Source organism: Periophthalmus magnuspinnatus, chromosome 4 (genome assembly GCF_009829125.3).
Source record: "Periophthalmus magnuspinnatus isolate fPerMag1 chromosome 4, fPerMag1.2.pri, whole genome shotgun sequence".
Classification (NCBI taxonomy): Eukaryota; Metazoa; Chordata; class Actinopteri; order Gobiiformes; family Gobiidae; genus Periophthalmus; species Periophthalmus magnuspinnatus.
In genome coordinates, this window is record NC_047129.1 from 18,879,119 (window position 1) to 18,900,906 (window position 21,788).

The following is a 21,788-nucleotide window of genomic DNA, read 5'->3' on the forward strand; positions in this document are numbered from 1 at the left end:
TCTCAAGATATTCCAGAATACTTTTACAAACATACATAAAATACTTACCTATACTTAACTTATACCTTCTCCTTATACCTGTACTATACTACTGTACTATACTACACTACACGATACACACGATGCACCTATACTTTACTTTCATACCAGTACGTTCTACTTGTATACCTGTACTATACTATACTATACTATACTATACTATACTATACTATACTATACTATACTATACTATACTATACTATACTATACTATACTATACTATACTATACTATACTATACTATACTATACTATACTATACTATACTATACTATACTATACTATACTATACTATACTATACTATACTATACTATACTATACTATACTATACTATACTATACTATACTATACTATACTATACTATACTATACTATACTATACTATACTATACTATACTATACTATACTATACTATACTATACTATACTATACTATACTATACTATACTATACTATACACTTATACTTTACTTTTATACCAGTACTTTCTACTTATATACCTATGTTATACTGCTGTACTGTACTATACTACATGGTACACCTATACTTTACTTTTATAACAGTACTTTCTATTTATATACCTATGTTATACTGCTGTACTGTACTATACTACATGGTACACCTATACTTTACTTTTATAATAGTACTTTCTACTTATATACCTATACTATACTACTATACTATACTACTATACCACATGATGCACCTCTACTTTACTTTTATACCAGTACTTTTTACTTGATAAATCTTAAGATATTCCAGGATACTTACACTGTTTACTTTTACGTTTTACTTATACGTTTACACACACATATTATAGTATATTTGGAGAGTATGCAGTACAGCTCCCCTTGAGAATGAAGGAGCACCTGGACCGTCCTGACTAAAGCCTTTGATTCATAATCGCCCTAAATGTTCTGTTTGACTGGACGTTTTGGAGGACTTCACTAAACCTTAGACTTCCATCTTCACTAGTTTAAATAGACTAAGACAGGTTAAGTATTCATATTTACTGGCTCTGAAAAATACGACCCGTCAGATTTACGATGGATTTATTTATTTTACTGGAAGCAGGTAATCTTGCACAAAAAGCTTTTCAAATTTCAGGATTTCTCATTTCATATTGGGCTGCTCTCGCTCAGCTGGTGGCCTCCAGAGATAGTCCCCCATTGAGCCGAGTGTGAGCGCTACATCCGACCCCACACCACGTTTGGCCACACTGCTCCGGTCCATCCAGGTCATCCGATTCAGTGGACACAACTAAATAAATAAAAACAAATAAATAAATAAAAACAAATGTACTTCTGCTGGGAAATGTCGACAGCATTCAGCCTGTGGTCCCAGTGCAGGTGGACACAGCTGCAAGTGAATCAAAATATTAAAAACTGAAGTATTTAAAGACATAATATTAGACTTTTGGAGTGTTAACTGTCGGCACATGACATATTTAGATTCACCATGTTTCCTTTTATTGTTTTGAAAATGCAAGATTCCCCTGAAAACAATGTGTTAACATGTTTAATTAGTTTCAGTTTTGTTTTTCACGCTCTGAATCCTTCACTCCTTTTATGGCCTAGTGCCATCACAAAACAATCAGCGTGATTTCTAATGAAACTATTGCACATCGCATCAGGTTTGTGATGTTGTAGTGTTCTGTTTTGTATCATGTTTTTGTATATTTATGGAGAATTGTCGTGTGGGAGCATGGGTGATGAAGGCCTGTAGGCGGAGCATTGGACAAATCTCACAGCTAACAGTAAGGAGCGTCAAATAGTGCCCAAAAGAGATAGCTAGATTACTCAAACATGCATGGATGACATGTAAAACCTCTTCAGACATGTTTTTGATTAGGGAACAATGTTATAACATGAAAGAAAGCTCCAAAAAAACATGAGTGTTGTGTTAAAATACTGAAAAATACAAACAAAAACAAAACACATTCCTGCACAGGTCCATTTAAAACATTAAAAACAGAAGCAGGTGTGAGTATAAATGTTTATCTCTAGATTATTAAAGTGCATTAGTGACACTAATCTTTCCAGTTTTATCCATTGTTTTCCCCCATTTCAGTTCTAGTGCAGCCAGTTTTTAGACATGGATAATCATGAGAGCTTAGATTAAAAGTTCAGTAAACAAGTGAAAAGACTCTACATCTCGCTCCGGTTCACAGTGAATGAAAGACAATGTCTTGTATGGATTTGGAAAAAACTATGGCTCCCTTTCTTAGATTTATTTGAGAAACCTTCAACTATTGCAGCATTGTTATTATTTACTTTTTTTTTTCTTTTCATTATTATTATTACTATTATGTGTGTCTCATTTCAGTTCTGTGCAGCTGCTCTGTAGTTTGTCGTTTTATGTGTGTGGGTGGGGTCATTTTGTTAGTTTTGTTATATTGTATGACTTTTTTCAAATAACATAAGCATCATTGACACTTACTGCCTAATAAAAAGACCTTTGAAAGAAATAAACAAGTGAAATATTCAGGCAAACAAAACAAATGTAAACACCTCAAATTTTGCTAAATCTTATACTTTGCAAAATATATTTCACAACAGAAAAATGTCTGTTTAAAGTGAGCTCATTTTATTAACGTCACGCACTGTTTAAAACTCTTTCTATAGATCCAGTTCACAGATGTACCCCATCACGCATGTTATTCTGAACTTTCCAATTGCGTTTGAACAAAAAAATATTTAGACAAGCGCATTACATCACTCGCATCCATCTTGTGCTATGGAAACCACCCATTCCATAGGTTTCGACGGGGCTCGGCAAAGTTCATGCAAATAGATGTAAGTTTCGAGCGTCCCTGCCAGAAAACGCGGCTGTTTATTTGCAAAGCCGATCCCGTTTTGTTGTGATTGGCGCTCCGTCGGCGTTTGCAGTCTAAGCAGTTGTCCTTAGCTGTTAGGATGCTTTGATGGTTAGGAGCCATCACCACGCTGGGTCACATGACTGGGTGATGTCACAGGAAATGCTTGCGGGCTGATGTCTGCACAGTGAGGTAGATTCCTGGGGCAGACGGTAATGATAGCGGAGGCTCCAGGTTTAGAAGGAAAAATAGGTCATTACTTAAGCGTTTGTCTTCATTTCTCGATACTATTCAAACGCACGTTGATTAATGTGGAAAATGGTTGTATTTTTTTGGGATAATATAAACACAATTCCATTTGGGGTTGTTAAAGAATATAAACTAGCAGCAGCAGGGAACATTGACTTCCTCGGAATGTGACTCAGCGTTTACCCTTGGAGTTTTTTGGGGAAGAGTAAAAAGTGCCAGGACATGTTCCTTATTTGCATACACACAGGAGAAAGTGCGTAAGGCGGACTACAGTAAAAATTAAACACTTAAGTTATTAGTTTGTGTCATTTTACTGCAGGAGCTGAGCTGAAGGGCAAAGCTGTCGATTTACTGGTCAATCTACGTTCCTACACTCAGCTATGGCTCCTGGTTTAGTCCTGGTTTAGTCCTGGTTTAGATCTCTGGTCCTGCCCTCACCTACGGTCATGAGCTTTGAGTAATGACCAAAAGGACTGCAGATACAAGTAGTCAAAGTGAGTCTCCTCCGCAGGGTGGCTGGGTGCTCGATTAGGGATAGGGTGAGGAGCTCGAAGTAGACCTGCCGCTCCTCCACATGGCACAGGCAGCTGTTCTGGATGCCTCCTGGACACCTCCCTAGGGAGGTTTTCTGGGCATGTCCGACCAGGGGAGAGGCCCTCTTGGAAGACCCAGGACAGGCTGAACGGACTATGTCTCTCGGCTGGCCTGGGAACATCTTGGGGTCTCATCGGAGGAGCTGGAGGGAGTATCTGGGGTAAGGGATGTCTGGGAGTCCCTGCTTGGACTGGTGCCCCGCGACCCTGCCCCAGATAAGGGGAAGAAAATGGATGGATGGATTTTACTTCATAATTCAATACTCTACAGCTCAAATCTCATCAGACTGCAGAAAAAATAAACAAAAACTTCCCACTATGACAAAGAAAAAGTCCCATGATAAATATTGACCCCAAAAATGATCCATTTTCCATTGATAATATATTGAACAAGTCAATATAGGGATTATTGCTACAGGCCTGTGTGTTAGCATGGCCCAAAACGTGGTTAATTGAAAAAAAATATTAGTTTAAAGTTCTTGTGCATACATTTTTCCTCAGTTTTGGATGGATTTAGATTGCTGAATTTGGCTGCTGTCAGGTTCGTAATTTTAGTCTTCAAATGTTTGTATTAACCCGCTCTACATGATCCTGGTGTTTTTATTTTGCTGTTTTGTCCATAAATCAAGATATGAACATTAATAATAAACAAATTAGTTGCCTTCTTTCCCGCTAGCGTTAGCAACACCATTGGCAGCGTGGCTATAATTGTAATGATTAGACTAATAAAAGTAAACGACGACTTTACGTTAAATGAGGTAAGGATTGAAACTGCCAGAGAAACGAGCTCCTTGTGCATTTTCAGAGTTTCAGTTTCAAAATTCACCCCTACTTCCTATATTTTTATACTTGACTTTTTTCCACAAGCTGCTACTTAACTGATGTAAAACTATTCCACCAACCCAAGTAATAATTAGAAAAACATGAAAACCTGTCTCATACACTTTTGTAAACTGTCATCGTATTAACTTAATAATGAGTTTATAGATGGAGGGAATTGGAAGTACAAAATGTTCTTTTCTTTTACCGAAGAGGACAGATGAGCAGCATGCCCGCAGAGCAAAGAAACACCAAAGGAGAAAGTTTGATTATTCCGAGGGATTCCTGTGTCTGCTCCTGGACAGCAGACAGATGGAACCCTGCCATGTGAGCTGCGAGCCAATGACCTTTTGAACTATTGTACTGTGCTGCTATAGTAACCGCTAGCCCCAAATGGCTGTGTTTATTTCACTATATATTCTAGGGTGAAGGAATTAATTAAATGTTCTTATTACAGTCTCCGCTAATTGTTATGGAAACAAGAGAGTGATTAAACAATTATTGTCCTTCCTGAGTAACATGGAAAAGCAGATGTGAGTGTTTTTCTATATGCTAGCAATGCATTTTCAAATAAACAAAACCTGTGTGTTTTGGAGCTGATTTGAGCACACAAAGGCTAATGTTGATTGATAAGCTTTGTGCCATACTGTGGAAGATTATAGGCAAAGGAACAACAGTTCAGTGGAAGCAAGCAGGGAGCAGAGGAGAGTCAGGTTTGTGGAGATGCAAGCCATAGCAAGGACAACAAGGATGTTTTTCAGTTTGAGAAACACAACCAAATTGGGACAAAACCCGGTTCTGCTTTAGCCTGGTTTGTTTTGGAGCTAAAGGCTACTTCAAGATCATTCCAAAACTATTCCAGAAAGGTCTGATTCAGTGTTTTGTATGTGTTTTTTCAATATCAGGACTCCAAATGAGTACCTAGTTTTGATTCGTGTTTAAGTATCAGTTATTTTTGCAATACAAGTACAAGCTAATCTCTTTACCTTTCCAGGCCTCTTTATCGCAGTATTTTTCCGCTGTCTCACAACACTACAGTGTCTACAAAAATGTCGGCTTTTGTCTTATTTGGGCATTGTAGTCTACCTGGGTGACCTCATGCTTCTGCGTCCTGTGAGCAGAAGCAGAAGCATTCAGACCAGAGCTGTGAGTGAGTGGGCTGTTGAGGTCATTGTGAGATAGAGCTAACATCAGTGTTTCCATGGAGCCTTACACGACTTTGGAAACTTGTCCCGTCCGGCGCCCCTTAAAAAAGGACAGTAAAATCCAGCTGGGCGGTCAGACAGGAGAGCTCAGACGCTTTTGTCGGGCCAACAGAGCAATATCACGCAGGTGTACAGTGGAATTCTGTCAGTTTCCTTTCCTGGGGTTGGACCATAGACTGTAAATATATAAATGGACATAGCTAACCTGCTAGCCGCAGCGTTCCAAACAGGAAGTGAGCATGGGAGCGCTTCCAGCTCCATTGACACACTTAAATGTTCATATTAACCCGCTCTACATGATCCTAGTGTTTTTATTTTGCTATTGTGTCTGTAATTCAAGATATGAACATTAATAACAGACACATCAGCTGCCTTCTTTCCATACTGGCGTTAGCAACAGGTTTGATTGACAGCGTTGCTAAGCGTCCGCTCTCTGCTAAACCGGTGGTGCAGACAAAAGGGGCGTTACCTTCAACAACCTCACTCTGGATTGGCTCTTTGGTTGCTATGATACTCCTGGTCAGAATTCCAAATATGGAACTCGGCTCCAAATTCACTGCTATAACTACCGTATTTTCAGGAGTATAAGTCGCACTAGCCAAAAAATAGCTAATGAAGAAAAAAAAACATATATTTCACATATAAGTCGCATCTGAGTGTAAGTCGCACTCCTGGCCAAACTATGAAAAAAATTGTGACTTATTAGTCCGGAAAATACATTACTAGCCTCGATGAGTTTCATTTGATGCTGTGGACGACATCACACTCACTTAGTTCATTTAGTTACACAGTCTATGGGTTGCACAAAGTACTTAATAATCTATCCTCCTCGCCTGGCCCTCCTCCGCCCCCCTCCCTCCTCCTCGCCTGGCCGATTTTTCTTGTTTTGTCTGATTTTTCCTGTTGTTTGATTTTCCTGTTTGTTTTTGTGGGTAGGCAGCACGATGGCTGAGTGGCAACACTCATGCCTCACAGCAAGAAGGTTTGGTTCGATCCCCGGGTCGCCCAGGCCTTTCTGTGTGGAGTTTTTCATGTTTCTCCCCGTGTCTGGATAGGTTTCCTCCGGGTACTCTGGTTTCCCCCATCAACCAAAACATGAACGCCCTTCGAGACAACTGTTGTTGTGATTTTGGGTGTTACAAAAATAAATTGAATTGAATCTGTTCTATGTGATTTGAAATTCCCTCTTGTTTTTCCACTTTCGAGCGTTCCCCACTTGCATTGAAAGCTTGTTTTGTTGTTTTGCTGCCTCTAAATATCCGTGTTACTAGTTCTTGTAAAATGCACTTTGACATGACATCATTTCATGGCCTGTTTACATCACGTCACGGAGGTTAGATCTATTGTATTGTGTTCTTTCATTCAGAGTAGCCCCTTAAGCCTATGCATTATACAGACCCATGTCATCATCCTGTTTAGAAAAGCCTGATTGGAACAAGATATGATAATGTTCTCGTTGATAGGAAACGCTCGTGGCTGCGGCGGTATTGTTGACTCTCGCCGTTGCGTGTGTCAGATTTTGTTTAATATTAGCAGATGTTTCAGTGTTTTTGTTTGTGTGTTTTGGCTGTTTCCAGACGGAGGTGATAAAGGGTGCCCTGAAGAAGCTGGGTCTGAACATAGTGGAGATGACGGATGAAAGAGCCACTCTGGACGGAGGAGATGTGCTGTTCACTGGTATGATGTTCAAACTCGTGTAACCCAAGACCATGTTTAGACAGACGGACGTTGTATTGGAGAAAAACAAATGCAGACGTCAGCACATTATCTGCTCGTGCTGATGCCTTGACAATGTAATAGTGAGATGCAAAATTGCTGACCACAAAACAGCCCTGTACATTTTGTTCAGACGTTGGACCAAAATGTTTCTACCAAATTTGTTTTCAGTGTTGCAAAATGTCGAAAACAAACTTGATCTGTGCAGTTATTTTTATTAAATTTAAATGATTTTAACTGTATTATCATAACAATGAGTTTCAGGCATAGTCTGTATAAAGATGTGGACTAAGTGAGTGTAACGTCACCCACAGCTTTTGGTTTCAATCAAATGAAGCTCATCGAGGCTAGCAGTTATAGTGGCCAATTTGAAGCTGTGAGTATCATAGCAACCAAAGAGCGAATCTGGAGCGAGGCTGTTGTGTCTGACAGCAGCAGTTGCAGAGAGAGGGACCATAGTTTTTCAATAGAAAGTGAATTGGAGCCACAGTCGATGGAGACAGAAGTGCGCACATGCTCACTTCCTATTTGGAACGTAGCAGCTAGCAGATTAGCTACGTCCATTTATATATACAGTCTATGGTTTCAGTTCCTTTCTGTTCTTCATGCATGAACGTTGCTTTAAATTGAGACATCAAGCTGTAAAATTTGAGATAGACCGGCCTTAACTCCCCACTAGAGGGCGATATTTGGTTTGTGTTTAACAGCTGCCTAAAAATATGTATAAAGCTTCATTTGAACCCTTTTAGTTCGAAGAGAACAATGCACGAAATGGGACTACAGCTCTCTGACCCAGTTTGTGTTTAAACAGGGCTGTGGGTCAGTTTGAAATGCATTTAAATTATAAACTTTGGGGGAGATAATCCAAATCAGTTAAAAAGATATCGCAGAGCAAATCGGTCGTTGGTTTCTCTGGATTCTAATCGATATCAGCATCGGCCATTAAAAAAAACCCATATCAGTCGATCTCTATGTAAAATATCAATACAACTCTGCCTACAGGAGATGAAATCATTAAAAGTGAACTAATCTTACTTAGACTCATCTAGACTTCTCTTTAATGCAACCCCCCCAAACACTCCAGAATCTACAAAATTGTTTCCTTTTGTCTGATCTGGGGACTGCAGTCTACCTGGGTGATCTCATGCGTGTTCCGCCAGTGAAGCGTTTGGCCCAGAGCGAGGAGTGAGTGGGCCGCTGAAGTCATCATGAGATATCGATAGCAAATAACAAAGCCTTTGCCAACCATTAATTTTTGATTCTAGGACGCTCCCATAGACTGTACAAAGACATGAACTAAGGCACGGTGATGTAACTACGAGCCAAACGAGGCTAGCAGTTATAGGGGCAATTTTGGTGTCAATCAAACCAGTGGCTAGTGCTAACGGGAGCAACCTCAGGGTAAGAGGGTGCCTGATTTGTGTTCTAATAATGTTCATATCTTGATTTACGGACAAAATGGTGAAATAAAAACCCCAGGAATACGAACATTTAAGACCAAAACGACGGGTTTGTGGAGCCAGAAGCGCGCCCGTTATCACTGCCTATGTGGAACATGGCTAGCAGGCGAACATTTTAAGAGCAAAATGACAAGTCTGACAGCAGCAGTTACAGAAAGAGGGGGTGATGTTTTTTCGAGTCGATGGAGTCGGAAGCGTGCCCATGCTCACTTTCTACTTGGAACGCGGCGGCTAGCAGGTTAGCTACGTCCATTTATATATACAGTCTATGGATGCTCAAAAAAAGAATAAGAATATGATTTTACACACTGTTGTTTCACATATAAAGACGCCCAATAACATTAAAAAACCCATGGACAAAGTAATTACGCTAATGCTAATGCACTCTATATAATGCTAACGCTAGATGAGAAGCGACGCCAAAATCTTATTCACTCTCTTTCATGGTCAAAGCAAATCAGTGGAAATAACAAAGATAAACATTGTAGATTAAAACTGCTGCAAAACCTTCTTACCATGTGCTTTTTAGAATATGGGTCAATGTCTGACTTCTACACTACCCAGCCCACTAGGGAAAAAAGCCTAGTACACCTAATTAGCTTCCTAGACACTGACTTGTGCTCCCAATCCCTCCAGCTCAAATGAGTTTCATATGGCAGGGCTAGAAACATTTCCCTGCTGGCACTCTCCAAGCTAACAGTTCATTTTGTAACAGCACAGGAGACGGTGAAGAACCCAATCTGTAGCGTTTGCATGCAATGGGGCACTGTCTGCTGTAGTGCCACACCAGTCTGACCACACGAAGGGGGATATTTCACAGCCAAACCCACGCACAAGGCTTCACTGTCCCTAGCATAGCGTTCAACTGTAACTGTAACTTTACACCGTGACATATTTCACAAATCGCAAAGTCTACCAAGAACGTTTTCCTTGGTAATTTCATTTTCATATGCTTCCAGGTCAGGAGTTCTTCGTGGGCCTATCCAAGCGGACCAATCAGAGAGGAGCCGAAATCTTAGCTGATGCTTTCAAGGTAAGGGGCAGTCAGAGATGAACCGCATTATTAAAAAAAATATATATATATATATGTGCAGAAAACGTATTAATTTTGTAGCGCAGACCCATGTTCTAACGCTGTTCCCTCCTCAAAAACATACCTGGAGTTGTGTTTTGTTTCATTCACACATGTTTGAGTAACACTTTATTATTAGTCTGTTTACATCTCCAAAGCTCAAAATGCTCTGTTCCACCTCGTGATGTCATAAAGTGGGAGTTTTTAGGTTAACAGCTCCTTTTACCTTAGTTCACTAGAAGCGTTTTGTTAATTTAATCTCTGAAACTGCCAATCTCTTCTGAAGCTGTGTGGAGTTTAAAAACACAGTGGAGCACTTCCTGTATTACCACATGATGACATCACAAGGTGGAACAGAGTGTTTTCAGTTTGAAAGAAGAACTCAACCTAAATATGCAGGGTTTGTGTGTTAAATATGTGTGAATGAAACAAAACATAACTCCAGGTCTGTTTGTGAGGAGGAAAAAACATTAGAACAGATCAGAAAATTGTGTAATATGTGCCCTTTAATTAATAAAACTATTATGTTCCTAATATTTATGACATGACAAGGTGGAACAGAGCATTTTGAGCTGTGTGTTACTCAAAACAAAACACAACTCCAGGTCTGTTTTTGAGGAGGTAACAACACAGAGAGATTAGAAAATTAGCATAACATGGGCCCTTTAACCTTAGGCAAGTTCCTGATAAATTTCTACATTACAACAAAAATCGGCAATAATTATTTTAGCTGCTTCCATCTGTGTTAAATATCATTGGCGTATAGAATGTTGTGATGTCTTCGGTATCTCAGCAGTAGCCGTTGACCTTGACTTGATTTAGAATCTTTATGAGAAGTTATTGATTTATCTGAGCAGACGCTTCTCACCGTGTCCATAAATCCACTCATATCTCACAGACCAGTACTGTCGCTGGCTTTTGCAAATTTGTTTTCCAAAATGAAGATGTATTATGTAAGATGTGACTGAACATTTAAATTATTAACATTTGAGAGATCTTACTAACTTGGATCATGTAAAAAATGATGAAAAAACTACTGAAATCATTATATTTTGGGCAATTGACTATTTAACATGTTTTGAATCACAAGAGCCTAAATGCATCATGACTCCATTTGTCTCATGTCCTTGTCACTTCCTTAAATCAGACCTATTGTGCTCGTGTCTCTATAGTTCTCATCTCTTACACTTGTCGAGCTTTATGTTATAATTTGCACATTTTAAATCACAATATTCATCTAAAACGACTTAATAAAAGAAAGTTAGAAAATTGCGGTATCCAATGGGAGCTGACGTTGTCGTAACATCATCACAACAAAGCGCCTTGTAGCTGTCGGTGCCCCCTATGGGTAGCTGCACATCACACTAGTGAGCAGCACAATTTTTTTTCATTTGTATCAAAATGACTCTGTGACGCTGCCGAATCCTACCAGTATCACTGATTAAGAAAATAAAACTGGAGAAGTAACTGTGTATGTCACAGTGGGTGTGTACCAGTGGAGGTTAAACAGGGGTAGATCAGCAAAATGGCGTCTTGACAATAAGCGATTAAAGATTACTCAACATGAATCACTCCAAATACAACTTCAGGTGAGTAACCGGTGAACGGGAACAGCTATAACATGGTCTAAAGCTCTGAAAAGTTGGTTTTGCGGTAGGTCCACTTTCAAGTTGTATTTGTCCTGGGTCTCTCAGTCCTGTCCTCACACATTAAGCCTCCATTAGATTTCCTCAGACATCAGTCTCTCAGCCACAGAGCACAACCTTATCAGTCAAAATTATAAAATGTATGAAACGCTAGCCTCCAATGAGGATTTAACCTGTCAAAATGGACCAAGTTAATAGGTTTGTTTGTGAGGCATTTAGCAAAGTTGTCGTCTGATGGAAAGTTTTATGAAGTTCAGAGCTGAACTGTTTCTGTGCAAATTAATTAAAAGTTGAACATTTGGGCTGTGGACCGATTCAAAACATGCAACTAGGGACGCTGGCATTGAATATCAGAGCAAATACTGAAAAACAGGATTGGGGCTGGTATGAAGTATGTATGGCATTGCACTTACCCATCATGCACTTAACCATCATGCATTGATTCAATTACAGGTATGTTATCGCTTAAAAATGTCTTTAAAAAAGTGTCATCTTTCTGTGATTGGGCTCGCTTCTCCACAGATCTTTTATACCCAGCGAGACATTTAATCCCATTCATTACAAAATTTCAAGTGCAACAATAACGTCTCCATGGAAACAACCAGAAAAATTACACATTGAACCTTTAAGAGAAGTATTATAGTATTATAATTTTGTCCGTATGGTTTTTATATTGCAAGACTGGATCAAAAGGCTGTGGTTAGCGTGATGTTAGCGGTTAGCATGAGGTTAGCATGACCTGGTATGTCTCTTTATCAGGCACCTAATGGGAGCTTTGAGGTTTTTATAAATATGGTCATATTTTTCTTCTGACAAATCTTCAAACACCATGGCCCGACCTTGACAACCATCAGTAAGTACCCCCCCACCCGGCGCTCCCCCGTTACACCCCCACCCACCCCCGTTACCCCCCTGCGCCTCCTCCCCACCACACACAATCAAAGGAGAAAGTAGCACAAAAAACTCAAGTTGCCGAGTCCGCTGACAAAATGATTGACTTCTGTGTTATTAAATGAGATAATTTTCTGAAGAACAAGAACATTTTTACAGCAATCTCTCCCGGGCCCTCCTCAAACCCTCCTTACAGTTAAGCTCCGCCCACCAGCCTACATCACCCACTCTCCCACACGGCAATTCTCCATAAATATACGAAAACATGATACAAAACTACACAGCAACTTGACAAACCTGATGTGATGTGCAGTAGTGTCATTAACGGTAAGACCGCTGGTTGTGTTGATATCACTCTGAAGGGGGGAGTGACTTAGTGCAGGAAGCAAAGGGATGGAAGACTCAAAGTTAAAAAACATGTTAATATGTTGTTTTGGTGAATATAACATTTTCAAAACAATAAAAGGAACATGGTGATCTGAATATGTGATGTGTTACAGTTAATACCCCATAGACGTAAAATACCTCCTCTTGAAGAAAATCTAACATTCTTGTCTTAAAGCAATAAGATCCTGGTTTATTCCTCCATCTCTACATCTGTAAAGTCCAGATGTAGAGTGTCCACTGATCCGAAGGTAGAGTGGTTAGATCAGGTTGACGGTGCAATTCCAGCTCCATCAGATGAATGCTGTTGTGTCCTTGTGCAAGACACTTAACCCACCTCATCCCCAGTGTCTGTGTACACTGGTGTGTGAATGTGTGTGTGAATGGGTGAGTGGTTCCTTGATGTAAAGCGCTATATAAAAATATGACCATGGCTGTAGAGATCATACAGGTGTGCAGGGTGTATAAATATGAGAAAATGCATAGGCTGTGGTCTTAGCAGCACTGACCTTCTTGGAGAATTTTAATGTGACTGCAGATTTGGGTGACTTAATGGGCTTGTACCTGGATTTGTTTGTTGTAGTAAGGAAAAAACACATTTTACTCTATACAGTATATTGTAAAAGCAGCTACCGTATTTTCCTAACTATACATCGCTCTGAAGTATAAGTCGCACCAGCCAAGAAAAGATATACAAGTCGCACTGGACTATAAGTCACATTTTTTGGGGACATTAATTTTACAAATTCCGAGACCAAGAACAGACATTTTATCTTTAAAGGCAAGTTGTAAAAATCTCAGATGTCTTTTAAATTACTGTAATGCTGAAATTTGTAATGCTCAATGGTCCAGGAGTAGTAGATACTGGTACACAAGCCTAGAGCGCCCTCGCGCAGTTCTCACGTGCCACTTTGTCAATGGGTGGTGGCACGTAACGAAATGACGTTAAAACCGGGTGTAGAACAAAACGGGAGCGTGGAGACGTAGTCAAGAAATGATAAAGTGGATTTATTCTTACAAACTAAGTTTCAAAAGTGGATACAAATTAAAGAAAATGTGAAGTTATATACTCAGATGCGACTTATATTTCGCATCTGAGTATAAGCCACACCCCCAGAAAAAAATATGAAAATAAGTGCAATTTATAATCCGGAAATTATGGTATTTGGAAAAAGACACATGTATGAGTTTACACATTTTAACAGCCATTTTGTTGGAAGCAGAAGGAAGCAACTGCTAGGGATGGAGAACTTTATTAAATCCACATGGAAACGGCTTCCAGGCTGTGACTCCTGCAGGCAGAACTTTCTCTGTCATGGTTCAACTTCCAGATGAGGGAAGAGACTCTAGACGGAGTTACGGTTAATAGTGAAACATGTTCTTCGCTTATGGGTAAACGTGGGTACGAGTCCAATATTACACAAAACTGACTCTTGTGAGGTTTAAGTCATGCTCTTGTGCTGTTCCCTCCTCAAAAACAGACCTGGAGTTGTGTTTTTGTAGTGGCATATGGGCCCTTTAAGTTTTATTATATGAGCATTGTTCTGAGAATCCAGATCTGAGGGGTTGCTGAGTCAGGTTCACAGTAAGGCCAGGAATCAGAAGTGTATTACTGTAACCTGCCTGAGACATCTTCACATCTGCCTCTCATTTGCTTCGTTACAAAGATTCCTGTGTGTTTTGTGTTATCTCTGTCAAACTGGCTCCTAATGATGCGTCTCTGGCAAATCGCACTCGGAAAAGTCACTTGGGCGTCCATTGTGGCTCTTTCCATTTTTATCTGATAGACAGCTCTTATCGCCTGTTGGTTTTTCCCCTCATTATCAAATTAGTGGCTTTATTTTGTTGCCAGGTTGGTTTAGAAATCAACAAATGCAGACAGATGTGGACGTTTTTGGGTTTGAACGTGCAGAAGTGCATGAAAAGGAGGAACTTTACTTCACACTGTGGGTGCAAGAGTTGTACAAAAGACACTGGACCGTTGATTCTGTCAGTTAATGGTGTGCAGTAAATACGTGAAGTAGTATTTATTAGTGGAAGTATTAGGTAGTAAGTACTTAGTAGATAAAGTGACAAGAAGCTTCCGATACGATACACACCTCGATACACAGGCCACGATACGATATGCATCTCGATACAGTGCACTGATGATTTGATAGAATACAATACGATATATTTCACATCGATTCGATGAGTCGGTGAAAAATAACGGCTTTCAGGACACTTAATGATCACCCATTTTCACAAAAATAAATATTAATTGTATATTTTTTTTTTATTTATCTTCCATTTATTGAAGATGAATGAACATAACAAAATGCATTTTGTTATGCATTTTACCAACTAGAAAAACACATCAGACTTCCATTTACACAGGGACATGTGCAGTTTAACAGCTCTGAAGGATCACAACATATTTACTAAAACAACTGTGATACTAAAAGCAAAAAAAAAAAACTCTTGGCAATATATCAATACAGTAGCCCATGATATTGATACTGTATCATTAAATTAAACGATGCCATGTATCGTTATTTCGATATTTTTGCACACCCCTAGTTCTTAAGACATTTCACCTCAACTTGTATGAATGTGGAGAGTGGGTGGGTGATTGATGGTTGTTGGAGGGGCTGATGGTGCAGATTGGCAGCCTCACTTTCATCAGTCTGCCCCAATGGCGGCTGTGGCTACAGACGTATCTCACCGCCGAGTATGGAGTGATTGAATAAAGATGATAGTGTAGCACTGTGAGAGCCAGTAAAATGCAGTGTGTGTTAATAAGAAGTAGTAAGTATGTTCAAGTCCGTAGTTTTGTAGTAAGTAGTCAGTGTTTTGCAGTAGTCAAGAGTAGTAGCTTTTGTACCTTTAAAACAATCTTGGTACAGCCAGTAAAGCCTTCATGTCCTACTAATATCTGAAACTGCAGTACATTCTCTTAAAAACAGCCCATTTTGTTCCATATGTTCCGTTGTTGAGTTATGTAAAGGGTCTTTTCGGGCCACAGTATGGCTGCTTTGTGTAAGACCTGTAAAAAACATCTCTGTCTCTCTTGATTTCCCAGCAGATTTTTCCGATGAGGAGCAAAAGTATGACTTGCGTTTCTAATTTTAAGATGAAACAAAGCTTTTCCTCACAGATAAGAAGCAGTGATATTCCAGCTTACATAATTCCCAGTTGACGCTCCGTATCTTCTAAACACGAGCCAAGACGAGCAGGAAAGCATTAAGGATGTGGTAATTGGCTATTTAGTCCACAGCTGCTGCGCTGGCCTTCAGTCACAATAGCCTCCGCTGTGAGTCATCGCCAGCGTTCTAACGAGCCAAGTTCAAATATTGTTCTGTGAAACGTTATGATATTCTTCAATGGAAACGCTCAACCATTTACTTTAGAGGAAGAAGATATATTGAGTAGTTACCAGCGTATTATAGATTTGGGAGCAATAAAAGCCATATTCCAAAGATATTATGTAATTAAGAAAACACATTAAAAGCCAAGGAGGTATTTCCAATCTGTTACTAGGTAGAATTTATATGGGCTTATAAATGTATTTCGGTTAAATATTGAGGAAATGAGTTCTTGGAAAGTAAAACTACACTTCGATCTGTCAATGCAATTTAAGGGAGATTTTATAACCAAGTGGATGAATATTGATACAGAATTTGGCGCCCCCTGATGGTTTTTATTGCATAGTTTTAGGAAGCAATTGATACTTTGCAGCTGATGTTGTCAAAAGTCTTTGGGAGTGTGATGCTAACTGGAGGCACTGCTTTGTTAGACTTTAATCTGAGCTTTATTTCAACATGATCTGACCAGAAAAAACATACTTAGTTAGAACTAGAACAGGTGAGCAAGTAAATAACATTACAGGCACAAGGTAGCTAGCATTAGCCAACACTTTTTCACATTTTTGCTGAAAATCAATGTCCTAAGCTGGACCATGAACGCTCGGATTGATCACAGGCTCCTGAAAATGTGCTCTTTAAATCTATTTAGTATTTTTTCTTGAGTTTTCAGATCTTAAAACTCTCTCAGCTGTTTTTGCTAATGTGTGCATTATGTCACCATGGTAACGCCTGAATACATGTTATCAATGTATTTTTAGAGCCCATATGACTCTGTTTTCTGATCTTATGATGTTGTTTCCTTGTCACAAACAGACCTGTAGTTGTGTTTTGTTTAATTCACACATGTTTAACACACAAACCTGCATATTTAGAAAACTGAAAACACTCCTGAAAAACCACCTTGTGATGTCACATGGTAATACAGGAAGTGCTCCACTGTGTTTTTAAACTCCATACACCTTCACTAGAATCATTTGGATCTTTTCAGCTTTGGCATTTCCAATCTCTACAGAACTAAATGTAAAAAGTAGCTGTTAAATTGAAAACTACCACTTCATGACATCACAAGGTGGAACAGAGCATTTTGAGCTTTGAAGATGCAGACAGACTAATAATAAAGTGTTATTCAAACATGTGTGAACAAAACACAACTGCAGGTGTGTTTTTGAGGAGGTAACAGCGTTATAACATGGTTTAAACCTAACAGGAGTCAATTTTGCATAATATAGGACCTTTACGTTAGGTATGATGTAATAATGTTTGGACTTTGCAGGACTTTGCTGTATCCACTGTTCCTGTGACTGACGGGCTGCACCTGAAGAGCTTCTGCAGTATGGGGGGACCAGGCCTTATTCTCATTGGCTCCAGTGAACATGCCCAGAAAGCTCTCAAGGTAAGTGCATTTTATATCATAGATTTCACCAACGTAGTTAGTAAATGATGTATTATTTTCTTTCTTTTAAACAAAAACTGTGTAAGGTAAAAGAAAAATATCCAAATCTGAGTCTTTTTTCAGACCAAGGTTTAGTTTATTTTCATCCCTGACCGTTTGGACTGCTCACTAGCGCCTCAGAGTGGTTACGTAATGTTGCTTTGACGTGATTGGTCAGCTGATTTAAACAAGGGACTTTAAACCAGGACGAGGGGCCCTTTTTACTGTCACACACCTGGGATACTGTCCTGAAGAAGTCGGACGGCAAATGGCGCTGTCTTCCTCCCTCCAGCGGTAGGAAAGCACCAAAACCTGTTTGATGAATGTCAGATGAACGCCAGTGGACCATGATCCAAATCTGTCCTGTAACTGTTATTTCTCATTTAAAGTACAGTTGACCCTCATTATATCGAGGTTCACCTTTCGCGGCCTCTTAGTTTCGTGAGTTTTTTTTAGCGCAATTTTGCATGTTTTCTTTCAGTGTACGAACGTGCATTGTGTTCTGCGTCCTGACTAAGGGACTGTAGACCATTGTCAATCAATCTCCGTGCCGTGTCTCCTGTATAGTACAGAATGTGTTCAAACAAATTTACATACATGTTAGATCGCAGTGTGACTCTGAAGTGCTGTATGTTTGCAAGTTTTCTCAACGAAACCCACAATGTCGATGAAACATTCTGCACCGACAAAGGCGCCTACGAAGGTTTGAACTTTGAGAGAGTTTAAACAAGAGAGAAATGTGAGAAAATGTTAATGCCTGTCTGAGAAAAGTGTATAAAGTGTGTGGTGAGGGGTTTTATAGCCTTAAAACATATATAATAATTGTAAAAAATAAAGCTGACTACTTTTTGGATTTCACCTATTGCGGGTTATTTTTAGAACGTAACTACCGCGATAAACGAGGGACCACTGTAACTACCAAACAGCTTTGTAATAATAGAAGTTTAATATTATGAAACATTTTGAGCCAGTATTGTCCAGTAAATCATCTTATTACATTAATTTATAGCCTAAAATATATAATACCGATATCCAATCCACATAATATTTCAATATCCGATACCAGTATTTTATCGGCGTATCCTTAAACATCACATAACAAAACACACAGTCCAGTTTCTCCTTTGAAAAAGCTGCAGTACTTTTTCTTTTAAATTTATAATCTGTTTCTGTTCATTGGCATTCACAAACACACTTGTACTAAGCAGCAGGAGCTCTGTTCTTTCTGCTTAAATGTCTTTCTTCAAAAACATAAGCCTCTCTGTAGCAGCACTGTGAAGTCAATAGTCCTTGATTAAAAATAATTTACAAGACATGGCATCTCTCTCCTGTTGCAGCTTGCAAGAAACTCTAACTCTAATTTGTTTATTAGACGTGAGCAGAGTGAAAACCCCAACAGCTTCACCCATAGTAACACAACCACACTAGACATTTTTACCATGCCTCCTGGACAGAGATCACCCCCTGCTGGTAGAGGTAATGAAAGTCAAAGTCTACACACAAGACACTTAAGATACGCTGTAAAGGGACCACAATCACAACAAAATCTGAGTTGGCAGTGTCTTGACCTGCGTATTCTGGGGACTCAAGCAGGTTCATCTATGTAACTGGTACAATACCCTAAGCTCTTAACTACTGGCACCAGCAGTGAGAAAGTTGGCTGCTGGGGCTGGGGCTGTGGTAGTGAGTGCTTGGATCAAAAAGTGCCCATTTGGGTTTATTTTCAGCAGGTTTTCTACCGTAGGACCTGGCAACCCAAACTGAGGAGCTGATTGACTTGAAAACTAAACACTATATGCAAATTTTGTATAGTAGAGTAGTTGTAGTTCATTATAAGCCAATACTACATTTATTATCAGTAAAAGCAGTTTTGATCTGAACAAGGGATTTATGGTTTTTTCTATGTCGATATTTTGGCTTTAAGTATCAACATCAATATCAGGGTATGGTGAAAAAGATCCAAATTGGAACTATTATTTATAATTTAGTAACTACAGAACAGCTTTGTAAAAATACAACTTTAATATTATGAGATGTTTTGGGCATTGGCTAATCCTAGTTTTTGTTTTCCTATAATTCTTTGTGTAAGCAACAAATCTATGTCAATTATAATTTAAGCAGTACTATATCTGCAGTTACTGGCTGTAGGAAAAGTAGGGGCCACAGTTGGTCACTTTGTGGAGTTATCTGTGTAATCCCTCAGTTGTCCAGAGCTGATCAATCGCAAAAGAAAAATATAAAATCTGTCAACTGGACAAAACATTGCAGGAGTGAAGATGTTTGGCTGCTCATCGAAGCCGCTTCTTCAGTTCTGGTCAGATTACTGCTGGACACTGCCTTATATCTGTCTGAAGGGAGGAGTTAACTACACTGAAGCCAGTAATGAGTGAATTGGTGTGAAATCTCTCATTAGGGGCTTGAATGATTATGCTTACAAGGACTCAGGCACAGTGCACACTTAGAATAGCACAATCCTACAAACAGAAACTGTAAACAATAGTTGTGTTAGTTTCAGTGTAGTTAGCTCCTCCCTTCAGACAGATATAAGGCAATGTCCAGCAGTAATCTGACCAGAACTAAAGAAGCTGCTTGAACAAGCAGTGAAACGCCATCACTCCTACATTTTGTCCAGCTGACAGATTTTATGTTTTTATTTCACTTGGTAGAGCGTTTGTCCACTGATCTGAAGATAAATGGTTCAAATCTAGCTTTCGACACAAACATCATTGGTTGAGCGATCAGATCCACTGACCCACAGGTCGGCGATGTAATTCCAGCTCCCACAGATGAATGCTGTCGTTATGTCCTTGGGCAAGACACTTGCAAGACACCCACCTCTCCCCCAGTGTCTGTGTACACTGGTGTATGAATGTGTGTGTGAATAGGTGAGTGGTTTTGAGTGCCTTAAAGGTGGAAAAGTACTATATAAAATGTGTCTAGTGTGGATTTGTTGTATTTGTTTGCAATGAGCTAAACTAAATGCTGTTTATGTCTCCATTTTTAATAGTTTTGTACAATGTTGTCTGGAAAAAATGTGTTTAACGCCTTTGAGAGAACTGTAAAACCCAGCTCCCCGACAGAACGACCCATTTCCACCGTCTCTCGGACTATTTGAATCCCTATGTTTACATCGCAGACATGCATCCACTCACAAATACAAGCTTAAAATAAAGACTTTAATGAACCCACTTTTCCAACTTCATCTTGTTAAGTTTGTTTGACCATTTTATCGCCCATAGTAATTACCTGGTGGCGCACGCAGTAGCCCTTAGCCATGGAGTCGTCTTTCCCCAATTATGCCTTACCTCATCTCCTCGTCATTAGCTTCTGTTTTAGAGGATTTTAATGACCCACGGATTTGTAATTAGGTAATGTTCTCTTCTAAACGCTGTTTAAATCATTTGGAGGTGCCTGTTTTGGATACTGCAGATGCAGCTGCCATGACAACAGTGCTTTTGTGTTTGCATACTTGTGGGTAATTGGCTCTGTACAAATTGAACGAGGATATATATTGTTTAGTTTGTACAGATTGAGCTGGTGTTTGCTGTAGGAACATGGGCTCGTGTAACTGGTGTGTTATTCCCCAAATGTGCAGATGTAGAACATTCACTGTAACGATATCCTGACCTATAGATGTTTTATTAAGCAATCATGTATTCGTGGTTCTTATCTCACTAAATGGAATGGATTGTGTTAGTATGGCATCTGCTTTAAATATTCTGTCACTGTCATACGAATCTTGCTTTTACTTGCTTGCTTTCTGAATGTTGCATGTTGTTATTAAGTACTGGTTTAGGTAGAATCTTTTTGCCGTAATATTATTTTTAAAAAGCAATAGCGTATATACCAAGTAGGGATGGGACGATATTAAAATTTAGACTCACAATTATTGTGACCAAAATAATCACGATTAACGATATTATCAGGATAATTATTAAACCAAGACAGTATAATGTCCTCATATGTGGACACCAGGACCTTGTAGAGAGAAAAAAATGTGTTGTGGCCTAGACAACCCAAAATGTGTTGTCCACATATGTGGACAACACATTTTCTTCTAGGAGGTTATAGGTATTCAGATTAATTCATGGTTGTTGTAAAACCATGCACCACTGCTTCCCCGTGG

At 39.3% G+C, this 21,788-nt stretch overlaps 1 protein-coding gene across 2 annotated transcripts in view; it reads left to right on the top strand.

Annotated features, from left to right (window-relative positions):
* ddah1 (dimethylarginine dimethylaminohydrolase 1) overlaps positions 1-21,788 on the top strand; it is a 118,059-nt gene that overhangs the window by 76,830 nt on the left and 19,441 nt on the right. For both annotated transcript variants that reach the window (XM_055221529.1, XM_033965658.2), the window contains 3 exons: positions 7,295-7,394; positions 9,853-9,926; positions 17,504-17,623. In XM_055221529.1, the coding sequence (XP_055077504.1) occupies positions 7,295-7,394; positions 9,853-9,926; positions 17,504-17,623 (294 nt within the window). The remainder of the gene's footprint in view (positions 1-7,294; positions 7,395-9,852; positions 9,927-17,503; positions 17,624-21,788) is intronic.